At 41.3% G+C, this 25,839-nt stretch overlaps 1 protein-coding gene across 1 annotated transcript in view; it reads right to left on the bottom strand.

Moving 5' to 3' along the window:
- Window positions 1-25,839, bottom strand: part of SMARCD3 (SWI/SNF related BAF chromatin remodeling complex subunit D3) — a 55,058-nt gene that overhangs the window by 13,784 nt on the left and 15,435 nt on the right. The window contains exons 4-7 of the mRNA XM_010168400.1: window positions 14,024-14,146; window positions 2,776-2,898; window positions 1,124-1,219; window positions 527-628 (exon numbers count right to left, since the gene is read on the bottom strand). Coding sequence (XP_010166702.1) covers window positions 527-628; window positions 1,124-1,219; window positions 2,776-2,898; window positions 14,024-14,146 — 444 coding nt within the window. The remainder of the gene's footprint in view (window positions 1-526; window positions 629-1,123; window positions 1,220-2,775; window positions 2,899-14,023; window positions 14,147-25,839) is intronic.

Genomic DNA, 25,839 nt, shown 5'->3' with positions numbered 1-25,839 from the left:
TGCCTAACAAGGCCTAAGAGTGATGGCAAGTCTAACACTTGCAGGGCAATGTTGTCTTATGCCAGATTAGGGTGACAATGTAACCAAAATTTAACAAACCAGGAAACTAGGGTAGTCTGCTCGCAAAAAAAGGCAGCCACAGCTACACATCTAGTTCAGGTACCACCACCAAAAGCCACTCCTTTGAATTTCTGTATAGGACCACACATATAACTGATGTGCAACTTATCTGACTATTCTCTAAGCCTGAGGTTGAAGTGCATATTCTTTCCGCAGGTGAAGAATAAAAATCTTAATTATCATAGTGCCAAGAACAATATTTTGCTGGACTATAATAGAAACTTAATTGACGTTTCCCCTTCACATTTTAAATAATCTATCAGTTTGGTATCATTCTAACCTCAGTAGACTATGTGACATTCTGAGTCCAAGTATATTGCTTTTTGTTGTATGTGACAGGAAGAATTTGCTCTGTTGCACTATGTGCCAATGGCTGTATTTTCCATGCCAAAAGCAGTGTTCTGACCTGGTAGTCCAACATGAGGAGTAACGTGCACCGCACGCTGACATCACCAGGTCTTTTCACCTGGAAGCCATCCGTTTCCTGGGTTGTGGGAGTTCTGTGCCACTGCCAAGGGAAAAAACAAGTAAGAAGGTCAGTCTGTCTTTCACTGATGCCCATCGAGGTGTATCTTGCACAGTGCGCCATGCAAGAATAAAACAAGTATAAGCCTTCTGAAGATCTTGCAATTAAAAAAAAAACAACCTCAAAAAACAACAACAAAACTCCCCAAATAATTTCTTGCCCTGCCCTTACAATTCAGCTTTAGTTCACAATCTGTTCTGCTGTTAGCATGCTTGTTAGGAAAAATGAGCACTATTTTTTCATAATTTTATACATTCTGTTCTAAGATGTGCACTACATCACTACCACATTTGTGTTTTTAGATTATTTAGATTCTGTTAGTAAACAGTCTTAAAAAGAATGGAATTTTGAAAACTCTGAAAAGACCTTAAATTTGATAATGAATGCAAGGTAACATAAGCAAGGTAGACAACGGACACATAGCTGTTTATCTGTGCTAGTATCAGGTTTGTACACAAAGCTGCACAACCCTCTTACCTCCACAAGATGGTTGTCAGGTCCATAAAGATCTTTGTCCAGTTCAATAACCAAACTCTTAAAAAAAGATGAAAACTTCCGTTTCTGTTTGCTGAGCTGTACAATTAGAAGAAACAGAAATGTTTAAGGTTGCGTGTATTAACTTGTGTTCTATCCTTCCTTCTCATGCTTTCTCTTTCTGTTGAACATTAATTCCCATGTAGACTAGAAGTGTGATCAATCTAATTGAGTCTTCCCTCCATCAAAAGCAGGGTAAGATGAAAAAATCTCAACAGTGGTGGAACAAGGACTGGCTGGTAGTGTGAACATGGCACCTGTGAGGGCAGGTCCAGAGAAGGCCACAACATTGATCCAAGGCCTGGAACACCTCTCCTGTGAGGACAGGCCAAGAGAGTTGGGGGGTGCTAGAAACCCATTATGTGAAAGCTGCAAATCTACGAAGCAAATCTATATATTTAACGGTAAATCTAGAAGTCATCTTTTTTTTTTTTTTTTTTTTTTTTTTTTTTTTTTTTTTTTTTTTGTAGTTTCAGGTAAAGGGGCAATGTTTTTAAACTGAAAGATAGTAGGTTTGGATTGGACACAAGGAAGACATTTTTTTACAATGACGGTGGTCAGACACTGGCCCAGGTTGCCCAGAGAAACTGTGGATGCGCCATCCCTGGAAGTGTTCAAAGTCAGGCTGGACAGGGCTTTGAGCAACCTGACCCAGTGAAAGATGTCCCTGCCCACAGCAGACTAGATAATCTTTGAACGTCCCTTCCTACTCAAACCATTCTATGATTCTAAGGACACTGTATACCTTTTCACATCCTGTTTTTTTTTAATGAATGCTAATGTCTTCATCTGATTTATCAGATGAGAGTAAATTTTAGAGATTAATCATACAATAAGTAAAAGTATTTCCTTTTACATTTCCCCTTTCCATTTAATTATCAGTATTCACTGTTTACTACACAGCTCATACTTTCTAAATTAAAAACTTGGAGGTCTATAATCACATAATCTTACTTTCCATAGAACACAGTTCATGGGATTTCAATGAATTTCTTCTTACTTAATACAGAAAATGGTTTAGAAATACATCCTCCTTCAATTTAAAATTTGACAATAACTGAGAAGCTATTTTTTTCCCAATGAAGAATCTTTCTTTGTTAAAATATATGCTCTAATTTCTAAACTGAATCTGTCTAACTTCAATTTGCAGATGTTGCACTTCGTCACCCTTTCATCCTCTACCAAAATTATGATTCTGATTCATGTACAGTAACCTCCAGACACACAGACGTGCCTTGAAAGCTTTGCCCTCTACGTACATGCATGTTCTCCATCTGTTTATCCTATAAAATACTCAGCTTGTTAAGTCTATTCAAATAAGTGACACCCTTATTAGGAAAGTCCACCCTTCACTAAGGAAAGCTAAATCCATCACTGAGGTTTCTGAGGACTTTAGAATGATAAAACTTTTCTTCCATCCTTGCTTCCTAACATTCCCATCACTCTGGCCTGACATGGCACCTTCCCAGCAGCAACAAGCCAATGCTGCCATTCAGAGATGTCTTGTCTGAGCTGCTGTCCCCCGTAAAGTCCACCACCCCACAGGACAATCTCTAGATCCTTGCCAGCCCCAGTGAAGCACAAGTAAGTCATACGTCATCCAGGAGCTTCCCCTCCACTCGCAGCTCCCATGAAGCAATGCTGCCATCAGAGTCATCAGCATCAGATTTTGCAGGATTAAATGTGTTGGAGATGTAAAGTCTTAGTTTCCGCTTTTGCTGTTATAGAAATAGAGAAAAGTACACATCCAGTTTAAGTCCAAGACCTGAGGAAGCCACAGGAAAGGTGATAGTCACACATTTAGTAGAGAATCTGCATGTTTAGTACAGTTGCACTAGGTTATACTAGAATTTAAGATTTGGTTATATTTAAGAAAATACACTGAAGATGAATCTGAAACTTTCTTTCAAGAACTGCTGGCTATACAAACATGCTAACATCGACCCTAAGTGGAGGAAAACAGGAGGCTGCAGGGCCAAGCCCACGAGGCTATACATCCTGTACTTCTGGATTAGATATTTGAGAAATCATTGTAAGAAAAGCACAATATTATGCCCTTCCTGCCTAAATCCTAGCCAGATTGCCAAGACTCAGCTGCAAACCTCTTGCTACATTAATGTCCTTCCTAGTTGCATCAGTTCAGATTTGTAAATGGCATTCACAAATATAGCTAATGCTGCAAATTACATGCCAGCTACATCTCTGCCCATCTTTATTCTACTATCAAGCAGAGCCTGGTAATATTCTTCCTACACACCCAAATACACCCCTGCCCTGCTGCCTAACCTTCCTCTTTAACTGCCTTTCACCCTCATCAAACATGCTGCAGCTCCAGCTTGCTGTGAGATCTGAGGCGAGGAAGGCCTTGTGCTTCATCCCTAACCCAGGTGCTCAAGTCTGTGAGAGGTACATTCATGTCTACCTGTTGTCATTTTTACAGGTTAAGGTTTCCCAGTCACTGTAGTGGCTTATGACTATGTTATTTGTCAGTGCCCTTCTCTCCCGTGCACCATGTAGAAAACCTGGCCATTAACTCTGATGCATGGATTCCAGAAAAGATATTGCCAAAAATTTCTTAAACTTCTTTGGAACTCTAATCTCAAATATCTGTTTATAATATAATGACAAAAAAGCTACAGTTTTCAAGTTAATGCAGTCAAAAAAACCCTTCATACAGCATAAGAAAGGAGTAGACTTGTGAAGCTCTCTCACTCACACACACACACACACACATATGGGAGAGAAGGAAGTTCTATACATCAGGGTGGGAAACTAAAAATCTAATACAGCATAGAGGAATGTGGGAGCAGAGATGTATGGCTGAAAAGGAACAAGAAAATGACTACATTTTGCCAAATCTAGAGAAGATAGTGACAGAAATGTTTGATGGAAATGGAGTATCAACAGTTTGCACTGAGAGGGAATGGGATTTTCAACAGTCCCAAGAGTCCGGAAAATTACAGGTTGACACAGATAGGAACAGGCAGATACGGAGAAAAGTAGAATATGGATTTCCAGGAATTTCTCCAATCTTTTCCACAGGATTTCTGCTGCTGAAGTGCTCTTTCATTATATAAAATGCAGGTTTTTTTAATGCCCCAGAATCTTTATTTGGTGTGGAGGACTTGTGAAGGACTTCAACATTTCTAAATTCAAAACTCTTCAAATTAACTTGCACATTTTATGCACCATTCTTAAATTTTATCCCCACCTGGATTATTTGCAAAACTGTATTTATATACACAAGCACCTTTTTTCTTAATAGTTCCTCCTGGATACTCTGCTGATATTTCAGGTTTATATCACTGATTCCATTTCCTCTTCTTTTGATTTCTAAAGACATTATCTCCATTATTCCTTTTACCCTGGAAACTCCTTTTCTCCTTGTATCTCCCCATTTCCAGATAGGAAATATGTCTGTTTCCTCCAAAGTCTGACATTTCATCACTAAGATCATCTTCTGCAATAATATCCTTATTCAATCTGAATATTTTCTAAGTCTTCCTTTCACCTAGCTTTCAGGCTCTAGCTTCCTTCTACAGTCCACCTAAAGCCAAGTTAGTAACAATGCCCAATTCCACTGTCAAATACAAAATACCTCTGCTTGATACTTTCCATGGTTTCCCTTTGCTAACCCCTTATCATTTTTCTTTCAAGTCATGCACAAGCCAGATGCAGCTTACTGCAGAACTGGTCTCCTGCTGGGTTCCCTATACTTTCCCTGCTCTGCCAAAGTCAGAATCTGCATATCATTTGTTTGTTTCTACCACATCTCTACCTTCAATCTACAGTGCTTTCTTCTACCCAACAAATTATCTTTCTCAAAATTAATCTCTTCCTCACTGTAACCCCTATAAATCAGCCCCCTTCAACATTGTCATCAGAAAGGAACTTAGAATAATTATGAACAAAAATAATAAGTAATGGCTATCCCTAAAGTTATCTTTTGTCCTACTCTCTATGTATCTTGATTTTAGATCGAAAACCTTTTAGCCTTCGACTCTAACATGTTACAGACACTGCTGACAACATGCAAGTACTGTGGAATGCTGAGCCTTTAGTTTCTGCTACGCAAAGACATTTATCCAACAAGCAAAATGTGTAACCTCCACCCTGGCAGCTGTCTTCAGATTTTGTCCCAAGAGATACTCCAAATTTGCAATACTATTAAGACAGTGATTATCTCCCAGTTGCAACCAAAGAAAGATCCTTGCTTTTGACTCCTAACAAACATTCAGGAAAACAGTCAAACAGGGCAACTGCACAGCTGCAAGAGGATCCCAACACCAAATGGGCTTTAAATCTAATAAAAATCTTTATTAGAACAAAAAGCAGAGTAAGGGAACATAAAGAAGAAAAACTCACATTTGCTGGGTAAAATGGAATAAATAAATAATTTTTTAAAAAGGTTTTGTAAACCAAATTTTCTCTGCTCACATGTCCTTGAAAACAGTTCATTTCTTCAGGCTTGCTCTTATTCCAGCAACTCTGTGATTTCCTGGGTTGCCGAAAACTCTGTAGGGTGATTTCTGGGGAAAAACAGAGAATCCTCTCTTTTTATTCCTTAAGATCCAACTGCATTTGTGCTATTGCCTTCTCTCAGGGGACTTCAAATTTCTGCTTTTTCTTCTGGCTTCTTACTCAACGAGGCGGTCCCTCATCCTTTCTGCCTCACTGAGAGCCTGACCCCGCACTCCAGCTGGCATCATCTCCCCCTCCCTCCGACGGCTCTACCAGGCCAAGTGCACCTTAAAACAGAAGAAACAGTAGCATTCCTTTCTACAGCTGAGCCACCAATCTTTAAAAGAAACCTACGTAGCCAACTGCAAACAGGGCTCAGCCATCACCATTGTCATAACCAGTAACTTTGGACCCGACCTGCAGAGTGCAGCCAGACCTACCAAGACGTTCTGGTAAGCAGCCTAAAAAAACTGTGAAAAAAGCATTTGGCCATGAACACTGCCTGAACAGCCAAACATGTCCTCCCCTGCACAGCACTGTACTGACCTAGAAACATTCAAGCCTTCACAACCATCTTTCTGAAGCTGCTGCCAACGTGTCCACCTCCTGTTTGTTCCCTTATGAGTTGCTGCTCCATTTTAAAATTCCTTCTGCCCTTCCCAGAATTCCCAGTACCACCTCTTCCTTACTCATGTCTAGTCTTGCCAGCACCACTGGCTCCTCATAAAAGCTACCTGGGAATGACTCTGCTCAAGACATTCTGGGAGGCTGACTATCTTATCTTCCAGTTCCAGAAAATAGACAACGGCACTTGAACTGGTCCTACATACACTTATCACCAGCAGTACTTCAAACAGTGGCATTTAAGGAAAATACTCTTAGAAATCTCCAGTAAAACATCAGAACCATGAACAAATGAACATTTTCTTTGGATCAGCAGGTTCCTTCTCCTCTATCACGACTTTTCTCCTGTCAGCTGTGAGACACTACCATCCTATCTGATGAAGCAAGGTCCTGGCAGAGATCCAAGAGAACGGTCTGAATCCCTCCTGAAAGTATCTACCCAGTGAGTAACAACTTCAGCACTCACAGCTATACTGCTATCGTAAGTATGCACAGTCTTGGAAGATGCCAGCTCAGAGATGATACAGCGAGGGAAAACTGAGCTCAAGGAAGAATATCAAAATAGCGCTGTCTAGGGTTTTATAGCCACTATGCAGACCATAAGTCTCCTTTGTTGAAGATACAGACCCAAAATCCATTGTATTCAGTTCACTTATCAGTACTCCTGGGTTCCACAATAATGTCAGGTTCATATCCAGAAGGCTCTGAGAGTGAGGTATCCTTCCATCTCCAGTTGAGCAACTCCATCTCAGCCCAACAGGAAATGATACAACACCAGTTATGTGCAACTTGGGTTACTCTGCAGCTTAAATAGAGCAGTGAAATATACTGGGGCAAGAAGTCATTGCCCTTCAAAAAATTCTGCTAATTTCTTAGCAATGCACATTGTAGCACAGATCTAAAATCTAATTTCCTCTCTTCATGATGGCTTCTCAGAGAACAGAAAAGCAACCAATCAAAACCTGCACCCTTGTTTTTCACTAGCAGGATTCTCAGAGGCTTGGAGCGAAAACTAAAGAGAAAACATAAAGCTCTAGGGCAAGAAGAGAGCATCACATTTCATCTCTTCAGGCACACTGAAGCTTTACCACCCACAAAGACAAAGCTCAACAGGAGGGAACTTCACGGAGGCTTGATCAACGCTGTGAATCAAATAATCTCTTGTCCAAAAATCAACAAATGCTTAATCTGCTTATTCTGTCAGATACACATCTTTAACATGCATCTTTGACCTGTCTTCAGCAAAATAAACTTGAAATAGCAGCCATATTCAACAGAAAAGCCTTCCCCAAAAAGCACTCTATTTCGCTTACAATCTCTCCTTGAGAAAAAGAAAAGGAAAAAAGCAGCATATGTGAGAGAAGACCGGTCATGTTAGTGATGAACGCTTGCAAAGGTCTCAGCTACAACAGCAGCACAAAACCTGCAATGAATGAAACAGATCTACGCAGGAGTTGTTGGAAATCCATCAAATCCTTCAGAAAACTACCCCTGGTTTATAATGCCACAGTTTTTTCAGTTTCCATTACCATTAAATCCCTAAAAAGTCAAATCAGAAACTAAAGCTTCTGAAGATACCATGTTTGTGTGATATCCCCAAGACAAATCTCCACCGACTGCTGAAGTTAAAATATCCTTCAGTGAACTCTCAGGAAGAACACAATATCTCCAGGACACTTCCAGGGAAGCTGTGCTTGGGATTTCAAACAAATTAGCTAAGTTATCAGCAGATAGTCTATTGCTGACTGAATCAAGGAAATGTGGCTGCCGATCCTATGAACAGTATTGTGTTAAGAGCCTTCTATGCACATCTTAAGGATGGATTTCTACGTACTCCAACAACATAAAAACCTCACGCATAAAGCACAGGAAAGACTAAAATCTGTGTTTCTGTCTTTGCATATAGAGTAACTGTTTCATGGTCTCACGTAAACTTTTTAGGAAGCAAAAAAAACAGTGGAAGAAAGTGGCATGCAGACTAGATATCAGGAGACAAAAAGACCAATGACCACTAATAACAAGTGTTCAAGTCTGACCGTTATAAAAGTATCAAATGAAACAGAGTGTCCATATCAGAACTGGAACATAGAGGTATCGCTCACCCAGAGTAGCAGCAACCAGATATGTCAAAATTTGTAGAAGAAACAAAATTAGTCAGGTAATTCATGACAACAGAAGACAGACAAGAACTTGAAAATGTTCAACCCAAAGCAGGAAAAATAGTGCCTTGGTAGAATATGCAAGTATCATGAATACTAAAAGGAACTATCCAATACTTACACATGAAGAACAAATCTTATAGAGGAATAAAACAGACTAGTATGCACAATAGTCTACAAAATCATCTATAGGAACTTATTTGGCAGTTGTTTACTATACTCTCTCAGGAAGAAAATCAGGAGGTGTACACTGACAGGTGATAAGAATAGCTAGGGGCAATGAAAAAAATTATTTCTCTACAGTGATTTGAAGGACTGAATTTTTTACCTGAGAATATTAAGGAACCTGAAAGACACATTTAAAATATGGGCTGATGTAAAAAAGGAAATTAGGTATTTGCGTTATTCCTTATCTCACAATGCAAAAAGCAGAGCACAAAAAATTACGCCACAAGACCATAAATTAAAACCTGATCAATGGGAGTATGTCATGTATGCTACACAAAGCATAATGAGCCATAGTTAACCCATAGAACTAACTGTCACAGAACACAGATTTAAAACTTGCAGGTTTTTAAGCCAGAAGAGAGTTTTTGTCCAGTTCAATTTCCTGTGCAACACAGGCTCTAATCATTCATCAAACAGGGCAGCTCCTTTCAAAGGACATCCAGTGTTGACTTAAAGACTTGACATAATGAAAAATCTATTCCATCTCTGATATCTTGCTCTACTGGTCATAAATATGCACATCAATCAGTCTCAGTTGTTCTATTTTTGAACTACCAGCTGTTGGACCAAAGCCAAAAGCTCTTAAACCAAAACAAACCACCAAGCAGGGAAGGGGCTGGAGTGGCTATCTTATGTACAGATCCTAGGAATATCCAGTCATATCAATATATGAGAATTTTAAAAGATGTCAGACCTTTCTGTTTCTTCACATAAACTTATCTCTCATTACTGGGATTTAGGTGGAACTGTTACCTACCGTTGGAAGGGTTTCTGGCACCTTCCTATGAAGTATTTGGCACTGGAACACATTACCCAGAGAGGCTGTGGAGTCACCCACCTTGGAAATGTTCAAAAGCCATTCGGACGTGATCCTGGGCAACCAGCAGTAGGTGGCCCTGCTTGAGCAGGGGGGTTGGATAAGATGACCTCCAGAGGTCCAGCCCAACTTCAACCTGGTCACTATTAGTAAGAACACTGATCCACACCAGCCTCCTAATTCCTGTTGCCACTGCATGTGGGAGAAGGAGGGTGATTATGGAAGATTTAACCACGTTCTCATCAAATACTTAAGCTAGTTTGTGATGGGTTAAGAATGCACACGTACTCTGCCTGCTTGTGTCGAGGCTGAGGAGCTTTTTGCCCAGTGGCTTGATTCAGCCCTAACTAGTTAGAAGCTGTGTAGTATGGTAAGGCTGTGGGCACAGTCTCTGACAGTGAGTAACTACCCAGCCAACAAGCCGATTTGTAACACATGTTGGTTGGTCCCATTGGCATCTTCTAGGGCCAAGTTCAGTGGCGTTCAAAAGGAGGTGGACTCACCTAAAGCCCACTGACTCTGAGGTGACCCTCAAAGACTGGGTGACTGCAGATCAATACACATGTTAAGGCTAAGAATGGTAAGGCAACCACAAGCCACGACACAACTCTCTCAACGTATAATTGCATACTAATCACAGGATATATATCTGCTGCTGGACTGATCTCCTCACACTAGAGAGACTGTAAGCTATTTGGTTGTGGGGTTTTTTGTAAATTTTCTGGATGATGATTAAAGATGAGAAAATTCCTAATAAAATTCCCTCAATAAATTGTTTTGTTTAAATTGAAATTGCCATAAATTCTGCTTTGCCCTCAACATATTTCTACTTTAAATGGCTTGTGCAGAGATTTCCCCTGAAGAGTTTTAAAATACCTTATCAAAACCACTCTAGTGCTTGATGGAGTACACCAATGGGACTTAGGTTCACTGAGCTGGCAGCAACAGTAAGTCCAGGTTACAGGTACGTATCATGCAATGCTTATCAGAACAAGATACAATTTCAAAAATCAAATCTCTGTTTCCCCTCCTTGATTTGGAGGAATTCTGCTTCTCTGACAATTAGAACCTCTTTCTAATTTCAAGCCTAACATTTATTCAGTCACTTTCCCCCCATTTGTTCTTGTGCTGGATAGGGTTCAGAGTATGACACAAAAATTTCCACAAATTATTTGTTCTTCTCCTCCTAAGAATATCCCTTGGATGCTCAAGGTTTAGAACTCAGTACACGGAAAAGATGAGAGTCTCTTAGAACAACAGAATTGCAGAGCTCAGGTACGAGGTGCTGAGGACACAAGGCATATTGAACAAAAAAAAACAGTCTTGCCTGAGAGGGCAGAGGAACAGGCAGAAACCTTAGTGTTTCAGAAAAAATGCCAATTCCCTTCGGTCAACAATTCAATAGCAATTCCTCTGTCATCTTAAAACCTGAAAGCAGGGATTTACAAAACCATGGAGAGGGACACTGGTCGTATTCAGATGCTACTACTATTTTTTAACCTAAAAATTGAGAACTTAGGAGTAGATTATTTAGTTTGAGGAACTACAACTACACACAGGTCTGGTAAACTCAAATGTCCCACACCAGTTCACTGTGAAAGAGTGATGGTCTTGGACAACAGTCTCTGGTTTGGGTGAGACCAAACTATTGCCCGTGGTGCCAGGGCTTGGAGCAGGAGCCTTGCTTGTGTGATGGGTGACTAGATGCCCTTCTTTCAGCCAGGTGTCCCCTGATTCAAGCCTTGGGATGAAAATAATTTCAGTCTTAAAATTATGTTTATGTCCACAACTGACTAGTTATCTCAGGCTTAGACAATGGAGAGAAATAGGCACTTTTTTAGGGCATGTTTTATCCACATTCTTTGAAAGATCTACTTCTGTATGAGAAGAACCATGCCCCGAACTCCACTGCCTACACTGACTAAATCTCCCCACTACAAAGGGAGCCCAGAGTGACTAGCTTACATACAAATAAATATAATGTAATTCTCTATACTTAACCAAATAAATCCCATTCCCGAAGCCCACCATGGCCCTAGCTATCCAGATTTTCAGTAATGCATTCTTCTTTAACAACATCTACTCATCTGGAGTTGAGCCATACGGTTTCTGTTTCCTTCAGGCCATGGAGCCTGCTCTATCTGTACCTCTAGCCACACTGCAAACAGCCCTGTCTGCCAGACTCCCTCCTAAAAAGTCCCTTCTGCAATTCTGAGCACGTGAGCAGGTGGGTCTTCCATAAAGTCAGTGCAAACACTCTTATGACGAGTAGCATGCAGCAAATGATGCGCTGCACAGGAGGAATTCTGAGATTCTTGTGACAGATGTAGTCCAAGACTGTAAGACTGACAGAAGAAGAGGAGAGAACACACTAGCATTCAACAGGCAGACAAAAGACAAGGCAGGATCTACACTGGAAAAGCTGGCAGCTGAGAGGGGTCGCTGATGGTGGTAAAGTGAGCTGGCAGGTGGTGAAGGCTGTTTCCCCTCCTTTAACCAACCTCACAGCCCCAAGGTCTCCTTGCTTTCTGGGCATGTTTCAACAGTGCAGCTGTTGACAGAAGATCCAAGGATCAATACGGCCAGCGTATTTTATGCCCTGTCCTCAATCAAAAGTGTTTGAAACATTTCCCCCTTAAAATTTCTCCAGAATAATTAGTCTTAAGACAGAAAAAAACAATCTAAGCAACACCAGACCATAAACCTGTGGTTCCCAAAGACTGTTTCTAGCTACAACTCGATCACTGTGACCAATATAACTGCAATTAAAACTGCTAATTTGGAGCAGTCCTGCATATTCCCTACATATTATCCCATACCTCAGACAAATAATTTTTCTTCTCAGGATTACAATCCCAGTTTGGGAACCACCATTTTAAGGCAAATATTTCAAAATTACAAGAGCTTTGATAAGAGATGTAAACGCAGAGATAACTTTCATTGCAGTTATCAATACTCCAATTATAATAAAATTAAAATACCTAACATCAGAACAATGCAAATTTATCTAGGCTTAGCTCTATTGTGACAGGTCTTGAATTTCACAGCTGCTACATGCAAAGTCTAGACACGAATTTGAAAGACATCTGTTTGATCATTCTTTAGATGTTAACTAGCTGAGTAACTGCTATTTAAAATGTGTTTGCTGAGCCCTAGATGGAAACAGAATTTTCTGTCTACAGTTTCTGTAGAGTGTTGTGTCTCCTATACTCCTCCCCATTACGGGCCCTGAGTATCAAAACTGTACAGCTTAGAGCAGGAACCTCACATACTGGTCAATTCCCTAGTTAAAGAGTTTGCCACACAATAAACATCTTCCTACAGATTTATGAATGTGAGTCTAAGTATTCAATAACTTTTAAACATAGCTGGTTTAAAACAGTGGTGTTCTACCCACATTAAGAAGCTAAGGCAAATTATTCCTTCTGAGAGTCCAGTCTACTATATACAACACTTTCTGACTACAAAGTTGTGATTTAAACCATCCACACTTCAGTTTCCTATCTATAAAATAGGTATGTTAACGGAACTTAATTTTTTCAATTTTTTTTTTTCTGTTTCATATATATCAATTGGAAAAACACCAGAGGTCAAAGCCTTCCATATCTTATCAGATACCTGTACAATGACAAACAGAACAGAATCTTAATCTTAGTTGGGTTGATACCCATTACTGTAGTACAGACAAGAATGACAGCTTTATTTCACAGTAGACATACAGCCACAAAACTCTTCGTACTACAGGTTTGACTATATGAATGAGTATAAGCATTCAATACAGTCACAAGAACTTAAGTAAGACTTGAAAAGAAATTCTTCACAATGAGAGTGGCCAAACATTGGAACAGACTGCCTGAAGAGGCTGTGAAATCTCCATCCTCAGAGATTTTCAAAACTCAACAAAGCCTTGACAACCCTGTTCCGAGCAGGAGGCTGAACTAGATGACTTCCACGGTTTCCTCCTACCTAAACTTTTCCATGATTCAGTTGAATTGGCTCAGAAAACTTAGGAAAAGACCATTTCAGTAGGTTATTATGAACAATGAAGTGCTGGACCTGATCTAATAGAAATCACCGTCCATTCTTCTCTTACACAAATCATCCTTTTACAGACTATGTAAATGTGTACATTTTTGCAGGATCTTTAACAATTTTGCTGTAAGTAATTCTTCCCATTATATGTTCTGTTATTCCACAGTTTAGTTTTCAACTGAGTTCTAACAGGAAATGTAATACATCTCTTGAGCATGCCCCTTTAATCTCTTAGTTTCTTCCTTTTAATCATTCTAATACAAAGTTCCAAAACCAGTGTTTATATATCCAGAAGCTGTTATTCCCCTTATTAAAGGCTTTCAGAAGCTAGAGCTGGTAACATCCACAGAATTTTCTCCACCACTTTTCCATGCATGCTGCTCCCCAGCTGCTTAATTCTTAGGAGCTTTGTCTGACTCATTTCAAAATATCTCTGTTAACAGGACTCTTACTGGAAAGATCATTTAATACAAGGATTATTTTTTCCCCCCTAACTCAATCTACAGATTTTTCATGACATACCTTCATTGGCCTCTTCAGCGCTTCCTGAATATCCACACGTTTCCGCATAATGGTCTGGTCCAGTTTGCGTTCAAAGGCCAACAGATCCATGTAGGCTTGGGACTCAGGAACCAGCTCCCGGATCTGAGAAGGAAGCAAGGAATATCCAAGCACTGGAAGCAATAATCTATTATGTTCCAGAGCAGTAATACTGATACTTTCCCAGCCCTTAGACAGAGGTGCTCAGGAGGAGTTATCCCTAAATCAGCAGTTCCCAATTAGCAGGGCAGGTCTCAGGGGCATGGTACAAGCATATGACTGAAAAGCTGGAGCACAGAACCAAAGCTGATGAACTCTTGAGGACCCCAGCTGGATCCACAAGATTTGAATCATGGTTGCTTTTTTTTAAGTGAGGCTTAGCTACAAACAGCCTGAGAGCCACTGCTCTCGGCAATGCAAAGTATGGCAAATTTGTCCAGTTTAAAATAAAAAGTCCTTCAGAGTAAAAATAAAGGGTGCATGTTCATGTTGGTTTAATGTTGATTAAAAAAAAAAAAAAATTGTTACCCATTGTAAGTAAAAACTGACATTTAGGAAGTCAACCTTTATCAACACACCTTCTTGGCTGAGGTGAAAGTGACCTTCACATCAAAGTTTCAACATATCCTATGAGGTGGTAACTTACGATCTTGTCAACTTTTATAGGTATTTTAATACATTAGCTAAACTACATTAGTTATATTAACAAAACCCCTTTTTATTTTCTCTTTTCCAGAGAAGTTAGCAGAGGAGGTGATATGAAGTAGGTTAGGAGGAACATCTAACGATCTGAGCTTAGAAATGGCAACTATATCCTTACATGACAAAGTCAGTTCTTAATTGGGAATAACTCACACAGGCAAACCAGAAAAGAAAGGAATTGTAAGTAATTACCGTAAATCTACTGGACTGCCTTGTCTATTTCTACAAAATTCACTCTAGCTTTCACCTGCATAACTAAAATATTTAACTGGTAGAATACTTCTGCTCTGTAGGAATTAAAAGCTAGTTGGTATTCCTGTTTTGCTTTAGAATCAGAAGTCTACAGTTTCATTTAGTGTAAGACACAAACACCTGTTCACCATGTTCATGTTCTGCAAGGACATAAGACCTATTGCACAAGGTCATCCCAACAGTCTGTCTAGCCTAGTACTGTGTCTCTGACAGCATTTGAAAGTTGTTGCCCTTTAGTACCTACAACAGCCTGGGGCATGGTGTTCCAGAACCTCAAGGGGCAGGAAGAAGTACCCTCCTCTGGCTTATTTTGAATCTGCCACCTCTTAGCTTCATTTGATGCCACCTTCCTGCATAGCTGGAACAGCAGTGGGCATGCAACTCCTCCATACTGCTCATACATTTTACAGTTTTTTGTCATCTCTTTCTTAATATTTTTCTTATCCAGTTGTAAGAGGAACAATTCCTCCCTTTTATATTTATACCAATCTAGACTATCAAATAAATGTCTTTTGCTACCTCATTTATTTGTTTGTTTGTTTTGAGATGCTAGAATACCTGCTCTGTTTACAGCAGGACTGACACTTTGGAGAAGCAGAAACCATGGAGCCAAAAAGTCTGTTCAGCCTTAGCTGAACCACTGTATTTTTAACTGCTCTTAGTCTTTCACAAAGTCTGAGTATCAACAGAATAATAAAAGAACGTGAACATTTCTAAGAGTTAAGCATGAAGAGGAAGCTTTGCCCTGGAAACATCAAAGAGTTGCCAGACAGCTTGCAGAATAAAGACAGCTAGGCAATACTTCCTCCTCACAGTGAAGACAAATCTTTGGACCCAACAAAATACCCCAATGCTTTTATCCTGTCCCACACAGAAGAAAAGATTCAGTTCCTTGCACACAGAGGAACTTAATCATGCTGTACTGTAGTCAATTAAAAATTCCAGACCCAGAACATAGTTTCAGTTCCAGCAGAGTCAGTTCATGAATTCCCAGCCACATGATGAAGCAGGGAGCTGGCCTACACAGCCCTCAAGATAAAGCATATACTACACCTGTGATACAACTTTTCCAGCTGGTTTGCAGGGTACTGGAGCCAGGATCTAATGAAATTTCTAGTAAGTTTTGTAAAAACAGCAGCAATCTTCAATTGAAGTATTTCTATTCCACACTTTTATATCTCTCACCACATGAAAGTTAAAAGGTATTTCCCATTCCATCCCTATAACCAAACTGTTAAACATTCTAAGATGCTAAGAAAGAATAAACACTTTTAAATCAGCCAACAAAGATAATACTGCATATAATTCCTTGAACTGCAAATGGCTGCAGGTTGGGAGAGTATTTGGGAGAATTGTACTTGCCTGTGTTTGTACTCTTCTCTAGGTGTGTGTTATGGTCACAGTGAAGATGGGATACTGGGGTAGATCCAAGGTCCACTCAGGCCAGTTTTGGCTGCTCTTACAATCTTTTGTTTTCTCATCCTACTAATGGAATAATCTTTTGGAGGCATCATAATGTTCCAATTTCATCCTCTTTCCCAATTTTCCCCCAAGAGCGAGAGGAAAATTAAAGGGGAGCCCCAGCAGTGTCACATTGTAATAAAGAACTTTCTTTGTTTCTGGTACGTCTCTGCTCAAAAAGATAAAGGCACTCTTACACTCCAGCCAGTAGTACATGAACCCCAGTTATCTTGGTGTTTATGCAACAAGGATCTGTGCAGCTTCCCTAACTCCTTCTTCTTCCATAGTTTGCCCTAACTGAAAAGTTCATAGCTCCGTGCAAGTCTCCTCTCTTCTATGAAAGTTCTAACTAAATGTGTAGAGCATTTGAAGACCTGAATTCTCCATTCAGGCCTTTAGCTATTTCAAGAAGCTACAAAAAGCACATAGCAGCAGCATCTCATAATCTGAGGTTCTGAAGCATGTATGTTAAACCTTATCTTAGAATTATATGAATAACTGGGATAGATTATTATTAACATTAGTAAGATAGTGTCTTTCTAGAGGCTAGGGTCCTTTTTTTCCCCTATTGTGAAAATTAAAATGTTTCAAAATTTTAAAAATTAGTAAGAACAAATTGATATTATATTATGCACTTTTATCCTTGATTTCCACGGATTTTTTTATCAATGGTGACAAAAGAATGGAAAAATCGTAAGAGTGGGGGCAGTGAGGACAGTGTGCAGGGAACAGTATGATGGGAGGGGCCTCACAATTTCCTTGTAAAAGCAGCACAATGCGGGGGCCCCACGACAGGTGCCTGCAAACAAATATGCAAGGCTTGTGAAACAGGCAGAATCAGAAACCAGAGAACAGCTGCAACACTACAGCCTCTGGGATATGAAAAACATCACAAAAAAGCTGCTATGACTGGCACAGTACAACAGCTTGGAAGGCAACGGCAACAGGCTGCACGCTAGGGAAAGCTACTCCCAAATGCCGAGTTGCACCGGAACAGATGATAATGCGAGGGGCATTTCCTGCAAACCTGATCAAGAAGGAGACAAAGCCTTTCTTAAACATCTGGAGGAAGCCCCACAGTTGCAGGCCCTCTTACTCATGGGGGAACTTGAACCACCCTGACACCTGCTTTGAGGGCAGGAGTGCTGGGCACAAGCATTACAGGAGATTCCTGGATTGGATTGATGACAATTTCTTGACGCAGCTGATCAACAAGCCAACAAGTGGAGGTGCTCTGCTGGACCTGTTACTTGTTCTGAAGTGAACCAGTACAACAGGAAACAACTGCTCTGACTGTACAATAATTTTGTCATCTACCAGATGATTTGAGAAAAGGATGGTCACTATCTATGAAGCAGAAGTAAAATTACTAAGGAAAGAGGTGAATGGTTGTTGTTCTGGAGAAACAGAAACCTTGAGTAACACTGCTAGTAGGAGATGGAAACAGAAGTACCATAATGCCTGTGCCTCTGCTCAGTTCAGTGCAAAAGTAATAGGTTGCAATTGTCTGGCCTGTACTACACAGGACATGCACCAGCTCCTCCTGGTCTTAATCAATATTACATAAGAAAGTATGAGAGGCAGAACTAAGAAAAACTGTTGTTTGTGCTCTGTCAACTTCATCTACTTCAAGCATCTAAATCACTGCTTTCTAAGACAGACTCTTGTACTGTCAGATTCCTCGGTTAAAGACGTACTGCACTTATTTGCAGAAAAGCTAATTTTGCTGTGTTATGATCACTTTATTGGGCAATTCAGATAATACTCTGTAGCAATAACTGTCCTTCTCCCTGTGCTTATTTACTGTTGTATTAATCTTACCCATAAATTTCACCATCAAATTATACATATTATGTATGACATAGGAAAAAACAAAAGCTACACTGCACTGGGCCAAGAACTGATCTTTCTGGTCCCACTAGAAATAACCAGCTCAACTGACATGTCTCCAAATTGACAGTGAGGAACTTCTAAGGTAATCAATTAGTTTACTTACACTATAAGATTTTTAATTGAGATGTCATTTATAACAGACCAAATGGCTTGAAGAAATCCAACAGTATCAACACAGTTTCTGTTATCAAAAAATACTGTGATCTCCTCAGAAAAAGGCAGGCTTGTTGAACAAGATTTAATTTTTACAAAGCTGCATATAGCTCTATGAAGCACCAAAGTGCTCAGATGTCTTCACTCAGGTAGAGGCACAGAGATCTCCTCAAATAATGTAAAACTTAACAGAGAGATCAAGAGAAACTCAGGCAGGGAACAAAAAGATGCTTCTTCACCTAGAGAGCAGGGAAACATTTCAGAGGGGAAGAGGGATTCCCCAACTCTGAATTTGTATTTTGCTGTCTGCCTGTCAGCAAGAAAAGGAAGGACTGTGAGTGAACCCTAACTAGACTTGGTGGCTGCCAAGCAGAAAGAACATAAGAAAAATAGTTTAAACAATGGAAGTGCATTCTCCCCTCCTTCTCTGCACCTGCAGCACAGAGTAATCTAATCCAGCAATCCTTAGCACAGAGGCTGAATTCCCCGTCTTCACTTCCTAACCCTCAAAAAATCATGTTCTAATTCAAAAACTTTCTCCCTCTCTTTTTACTTTGACGTCCCATTAACTCCTAGTCCTATCCCTCACTTAACCCCAGCTCCATTATCATAGAATCATAGAATTGTTAGGGTTGGAAGGGACCTTAAAGATCATCTAGTTCCAACCCCCCTACAATTCTCTGCTTGTTGTCCATGAGGACCCCCAGGTCCTCTCCTGCAAAACTGCTTTCTACCCAGTTGCTGCCCACCTGTACCACTGCATGGTGTCATTCTATCCCAGGAGCAGAACTTTGTATTTGCCTTTGTTGAACTGCCATCCTGTTTCTGCAGCCTGTCGAGGTCCCTCTGAACAGCCATTCTCCCCTGATTCTGACGTAGGCTCAAGGATGTGGGAGACCTGAGGACAGGACTTACCAGGAGAAACAGAGGCAAAGACATGACTGAGTGCCTCAGCCTTTTCCATGGCTTTTGACATGAGCAGCAGAACGAGACCCACGCCCAGGTTTTCCTTACTCTTCCTTCTGTTGCTGATCCATTTGCAGAAGGCTTTCTTGTTGCCCATCACATCCATTGCTGAGCTTTGACTTTCCTAATTTCATGCTTGCATGCTCGGGCACCGTTATGCTGTTCCTGCTGGGTAGACCATCCCTGCTTACACCTCCACGCACTCCCTCTTTGCATTTGAGGCCAGTCAGGAATTCCCTGCTTAACCCTGCTGGCTTCCTGCCAGGCCTGCTCAACTTTGTGCACATTGGTCTGATCACTCCCCTTTGCTTTGAAGAGGTTGCGCTTTAAGTTCAGCCAGCTTCCCTGAGCCCCTTTGTGCTCCAGGCATCCCTACTGTCCCATAGGATCCTTCTGGGCAGATCCGTGAACAAGCCAAAATCTGCTCTCCTGAAGTCCAGGTCTTGCTTGCTTCTCTCCGGATCACAAACTCTACCATCTCATGGTTGCTGCAGCCAGGGCTGCCATTTACCCAGTTTGTCCTTCTTTGTGAGTAACAGGTCCAGCAGAGCACCTCCCCTTGTTGGCTTGTTGATCAGCTGCGTCAAGAAACTATCATCAATCCAATCCAGGAATCTCCTGTAATGCCTGTGCCCAGCACTCCTGCCCTCAAAGCAGGTGTCAGGGTGGTTCAAGTTCCCCCATGAGTAAGAGGGCCTGCAACTGTGGGGCTTCCTCCAGATGTCTAAGAAAGGCTTTGTCTCCTTCTTGATCAGGCAGATTGTCTGTAGCAGACAGCCACCATGCTGTCACCTGCATAACTTAACTAAAAATATTAAAAAAAAAACAGATACAGAAGAGTGTACCCTTCAGACTGATATTTCTCTCCAGGTGAAAGCTGGATATCATTAAAGGTCTCAGAAGAAAAACATTAATAGAATTTGATCTATTTCAGGTAGGAAATAACATTTGGAGCTGCATTCTTCACTACCTGAGCAGGACAAACATAACAGTTTAACAGTTTTAGCAATTTGCTTTAAAAAAAAACAAACAACAAAAAAAAAACCCAAACAAGCCATCAGACACCAATAAATAGAAATTTGGCAACTTCATTAGCATTAGGCTAGTCCATAATTTCCATTGGTGAGAGAGGTAACAAAAGCCAAGACTTCTTGCTCCCCCAAGTCTGACAAGCTCAGTTAGATCCTGACACAATTTTTTTACTACCTACAGCAGATGCACACAACCTAGACATTTCAAAAATAGTGTTGAGAAGCCAGCATTTTTATATTACAAGTGACAAGGACTGAAGTCTGACTTATCAGCTACTGGGCAGCTTCCCTGCTCAGAAACTTTAGCCTATAGCTTATCAACAAAAGTGTCTCTACTGTTGAGGCTTCTATGGTGGTCAAAGAAGGATAGCTAAGGGCTGATACTCCTTAGAAATTGTAACTCTGTGAGTCTTGATCCCTAAGAAATCGTGTTTCAGAGAGGATTTCTGACTGGCTACCACAGAGCCAGTAACACAGTCCAGTACCATGGCAAAAGCAACTAAAGATTGTGCCCTTCTGAATTTCATGGCCACCTGCAGGTACCATTCAAAAATGCAAAGATCCTGCAACACCACAAGCAACTTAATCAAGTCTTTCACCAGCCACTCTTGGTAATCAGTTAAGGGCACAGACTAGCGTGAGCAGATAGAAGCAATACTGTAAGTGCCTAAGCTCTACACTGTTTATATTTGAAAGTTGAATTACAGCAAGAGAAGGCTAAAGGTCACATCTAAGAATGAGGATTATGAGGAGTCCTTACGAGTTACTCTCAAAGTTCTAGTAAAAGTAGTTCAGTAGCTCCTTTACATTCAGGGGCCAGGCATCATCTATGACCAAGACAAACTTTTGAGGCATACAGTCCAAAGAAACAACTGGAGAGGTGACCACAAAGTCAATCAGCATGGAAAAGCATCAACTCTAGAGCAGGGAGTCAGATGGTACATGAAAGCAACATTTCTGGAGAGTTCTCTAGAGATGCTCCATGGAAGAGCAGCTGGATCATAGGTACCAGCCTGAAGGGATGTTGGGAGGTCTCTAGTCCAACTTCCTGCTCAAAGCAGGGTCAGCGATGAGATTATGCTGGGGTTTGAAAACTTCCAAGGGTGGAGATCCCACAGCTTCTCTGTGTTCCAGGACAGTTCTCTCAAGTCTCTCCTCGTGTGCTGATCCAGCCCTCTGACCGTCTGAACACAGTCCCGTTTGCCAATGTCTTTCTTGAATTGGGGGTCCCAAAACTGGACTCGGTGCTCTAGCTGTGAGCTAACAAGTACTGAGCAAAGAGGGGTGGTAATCAAGACCCTCAATCTCTTGGCTGTGCTCCTCTTCATACAGCCCAGGAGGCTGTTGGCTGTTTTTGCTGCCAGGGCACACTACTTGCCCACGCTCAGCTCACTGTGCACCAGGGCCTTCAGCGCCTTTCCAGGCCAGGCAGCCCCAGCAAGGGCTTACTGCCTCCCACTTTCCCAAGGAAGAAATTTGCATTTGACTTTGTTAAATTCAATCCAGTTCCTGTCAGCTCATTCTTCCAGCCTGTCCAGCTTTCCCTAAATGACAGCCTGCCCACAAGCATATTGACTACTTCCCTCTGCCCCACCTCGTGATCTGTTGTCACCTGCAAATTTTACAAGCAAGCATTGCACTGCCTCCTCATTGAGGAGGATGTTAAACTGAAGAGCTGCCAGGATAGATCCCTGCAGTACTCTGCTGGTCACTGTCTTCCCGGTAGAGGGAAACCCATTAGCCACCACCCTCTAAGCCAAATCACCCTGCCCCAGATGGTTGCCCACCCAACTAGACCAAAATGTCCCAATTTGGATACAAGACTATGATAACAGACAAGTGTTGAAAACTTTGCTAAAGCCAAGGTAAATTATATCCACTGCTATTCTTGCTCACAGATCCAGTCATTTTATCGGAGGAAGCAATCAGGTTGGTCGGGGTGATTTACCCTTGGTAAATCCATGCTCACTGCTCCCTATCACCTTCTTCCCGTTCACGTGTCCAGAAATGTGTTTCAGAGCGCACTTGCTTCATGATTTTCCCAGGGACCAAAGTAAGGTCAACTGGCTGCAGTTCCCTGGATTGTCCTTTTGGCCTTTTGGGAAAATGGGTGCAACAATTGTCTTTTTCATCAGGAACCTGCCCTGATTTCCATGACATTTCAAAGGTGATACAGAATGGCCTTGCAAGGACACTGGCCAGTTCCCTCAGCACCCTCAGATGCAGCCTGCTGGGTACCATGGACTCAGTCCCTGCCCACTGCAGGTTGTTCCTCTTAAGCATGTTCACAGAGGTATGGGAGACATCGTTAGTGCAGACTGAGACAAAGAAGGCTTTGAGTACTTCAGATTTATCTGTCTCTGTCATCATTATATCACCCAGCCCACTCAGCATCAGGCAGACATTTTCCGTGGTGAGCCTCCTATTACTAATCAAGCAGTAGAAACTTTTCTTATTGCCCTTGACATCTCTCGGAAATCTCAACTCCGTCTGAGCTTTGACTTTCCTGATACCATTCCCCATACGCCCAGGCAACATTTCTAAATTCCTTTGTAGCCTGTCCCTGCTTCCGCCTCTTGTATGCTGCCTTTTGATGTCGGGACCTCCACTGTGGGTTCCCTGCCTAGTTAAGCTGTGCTTCTCATAAATCTGCCCATTTTCCTGCATATCAAGACAGACTGCTCTTGTGCTTGGAGGGTCCTTAAAGACCTGCCAGCTTCCCTGAGCCACTCTGCCCTTCAGAGCTGCTTCCTATGGGATCAAACCTACCAGTTCCCTGAATAAGCCAAACTCTGCTTGTCTGAAGTCCCAGGTTTGTACTTTGCTACTTTCCTTCCTCATTCCCTCCAACATCTTGAACTTCATTATTTCACAACTGCTATATCCAAGGCTGCTAGTGATTATCATATCCCTAACCATTTCCTTCTGATGAGTGACTAGCAGTTCCTCACCTTTGGTCAGCTCAGACAGAGAAAGAGGAGGACAACAGTCATTTAGTGACCAAACAACAACAGGACAGCTATTATGGTTTGAGATCGGTGCAGAGAATCCCATATAGTGGTCAGTGAACGGAGTTGACTGAATATTTGCATAAAGGAGAATGAAGTAGAGAGGATGAAAAGAAGGCAGCTGTACAAAAATGCATCAGCACAGCTAGACAAAAAGTCCTCATGGGAATTCGGGGCCCAGCGAGAAGAACAGTAGCCAATACTAAGGGACAAGCACGCCATTGAAAGAGCAGTTTGCTGTTTCAAAGCTGCACTCCACTCAGCAAGTTAAATGAGGAAAAGAAGAGAGACACAGAGCTATGGAGTCAGAACGATTTTCAGCTGAGATTCTTGCATCAGAATGGGTAGGCAAGGAAGCTGAAGAAACAGAACAGTGAATCACAGTCACAGTGCCTGGGAAAAAATTTAATGACTCAGAACTAAGAGAAAATGAGACACTGACCAGAAGTAATGAGGAGACAAGGCCTGGAGAAAGAAGAGGCGCAATCTGATATGTAGTCATGTTTCTCTGCGTGGTCGAAATTGAGCCACAACTGCTAGACCTGGGTCATAAAAGCCACATAAGATCCAGAGATCTAGGTCCTCAGCTATGAATGAAGATGCCTATGAACTTTTCCAAAACTCAATGAGGGTTTCAGTGACCTGAGAACAGGGGAAGGATCCAGAAATAAGGAAAATGGGGTGGGGTGTAGCCTGCTGCACAGAACTGGAGTTATTGTTGAATACACTATAAAAAATACTAAGCCTTGTTATGTTATAACAGGTCAGCCTGGGCTTAACCAAGTCTTTCTTTTCATTAAAATTGCATTTTAGACAGAAGATACGCAGTAGATTCCATTGACTTGCATTTAAGTAAAGGATTTGACATACAGTCATAAAGGGGACCACTACTTAAGACTGAAAATTGGGGACTAAAACAAGAACAATATGTGGTAGAGAGCTGGTCTAGAAAAAAAGTATTACGCAGGAAGTACCTCATGGACCATTTTTGAAACTGATTTTATTTAGATAGCACAAAAAAGGAGAAGTATGCTGACAAAACTTAATAATGACAAATCTGGGTGGCACTGTCAGAGAATATAAGGAAGCTGAGAACCATATAATAGAAATGGGATTAAATATAGCATTACAAAGCACAGGACGATGTTCCTCAGAGTTTATACCTCTAATAATGGGAATTCATCAGTTGCAAACAACAGGAAGTAGAAATACTTGTGAGTATTAGTCAACAATAGAATGACCATATGCTGTATCAATGTGGTAAGGCCATAAAAAATAAAATGTGATCCCAGTCTGCATCACAAGCTATTTCCAGTAGAGATAAAAATGCATTAGTGGCATTCAAGCACTGGTGATACTGGTAATCTGTAATACTAAGTACAGGTCAGTCTCCTGAGAGGCAGACCTAAAGAGGTTCAAAAGAGGTGACTTTAACCTGGACTAGATATAACAAAGGACTATGAGCATAAGAATTGTGGGGAGCCCCTCTTACTGGGCAAACTAAAACCACTTGCTTTGCCAAGCCTATCAAAAAGAAAAAAAAAAAAAAAAAGCTGCTGGATCTAAAGTATCTCAGAAGTAGGGAACCTAACTAGTCTTGAGACAGGAATTGTGTCATGGCTTCCATGACAGAGGGAACCAGACTGGACATGCCAGGAGGTCCCAAGCAGCTCCATAATCCTATCTTCCTACTTGTAATAGCTTGCTAGGTTGAACTTTCTCATATGATTATATCCATGCAAAATTAAATCCTTCTCAAACAGCTGATCTGTAGCAGCTGAGTGACACTACCCAACCAGCAACATGCTCCAGTGCTATAGCACAGGCTTGGTCAGAGAACTTGGAAGTTCAACAGCAGGTTATCTGTGCCAAATACCTGACTCGCTATCACAGCAAGTAACACTGAGAACCCACCTCCTTTTCCACTATTACATAAGACAGTTTTCAAGAGTATAATGTATTTAATATCTTCCCCTCTCCCCTTCACAGTTCCCAGAAAACACAAGGAAGATCTGCAAAAGGTAGCTCCTGAAAGTTGGAAGTTTTACCGTGTGGTTTGTGTGCATTCCACAGCCACCACTGCAAACCTTCCACCTGACAGGACACCAATGCACACAGCATTTTCCCATTCCATGGTGAGCATAAGGAGGTTCTGATGCCCTGACTGCAGCCTAATGGAGCACCTTAATCCAGACACAACATCGTATCATCAGTACCAGCACTCCACCTGCACTGATAAAACTTCCATTGCAGACAGAACTCTAGCAATTTGTGTTGCCTTATCACTCCACCAGTTAAAATTATTGGCTGACAGCAACAAAGACACTGAAAG

This window comes from Antrostomus carolinensis, unplaced genomic scaffold, assembly GCF_000700745.2.
Source record: "Antrostomus carolinensis isolate BGI_N321 unplaced genomic scaffold, ASM70074v2 scaffold5180, whole genome shotgun sequence".
In the NCBI taxonomy this organism is placed as follows: Eukaryota; Metazoa; Chordata; class Aves; order Caprimulgiformes; family Caprimulgidae; genus Antrostomus; species Antrostomus carolinensis.
Note: the sequence above shows the minus strand (reverse complement) of the source record. Positions and strands in the feature narration are given on the sequence as shown.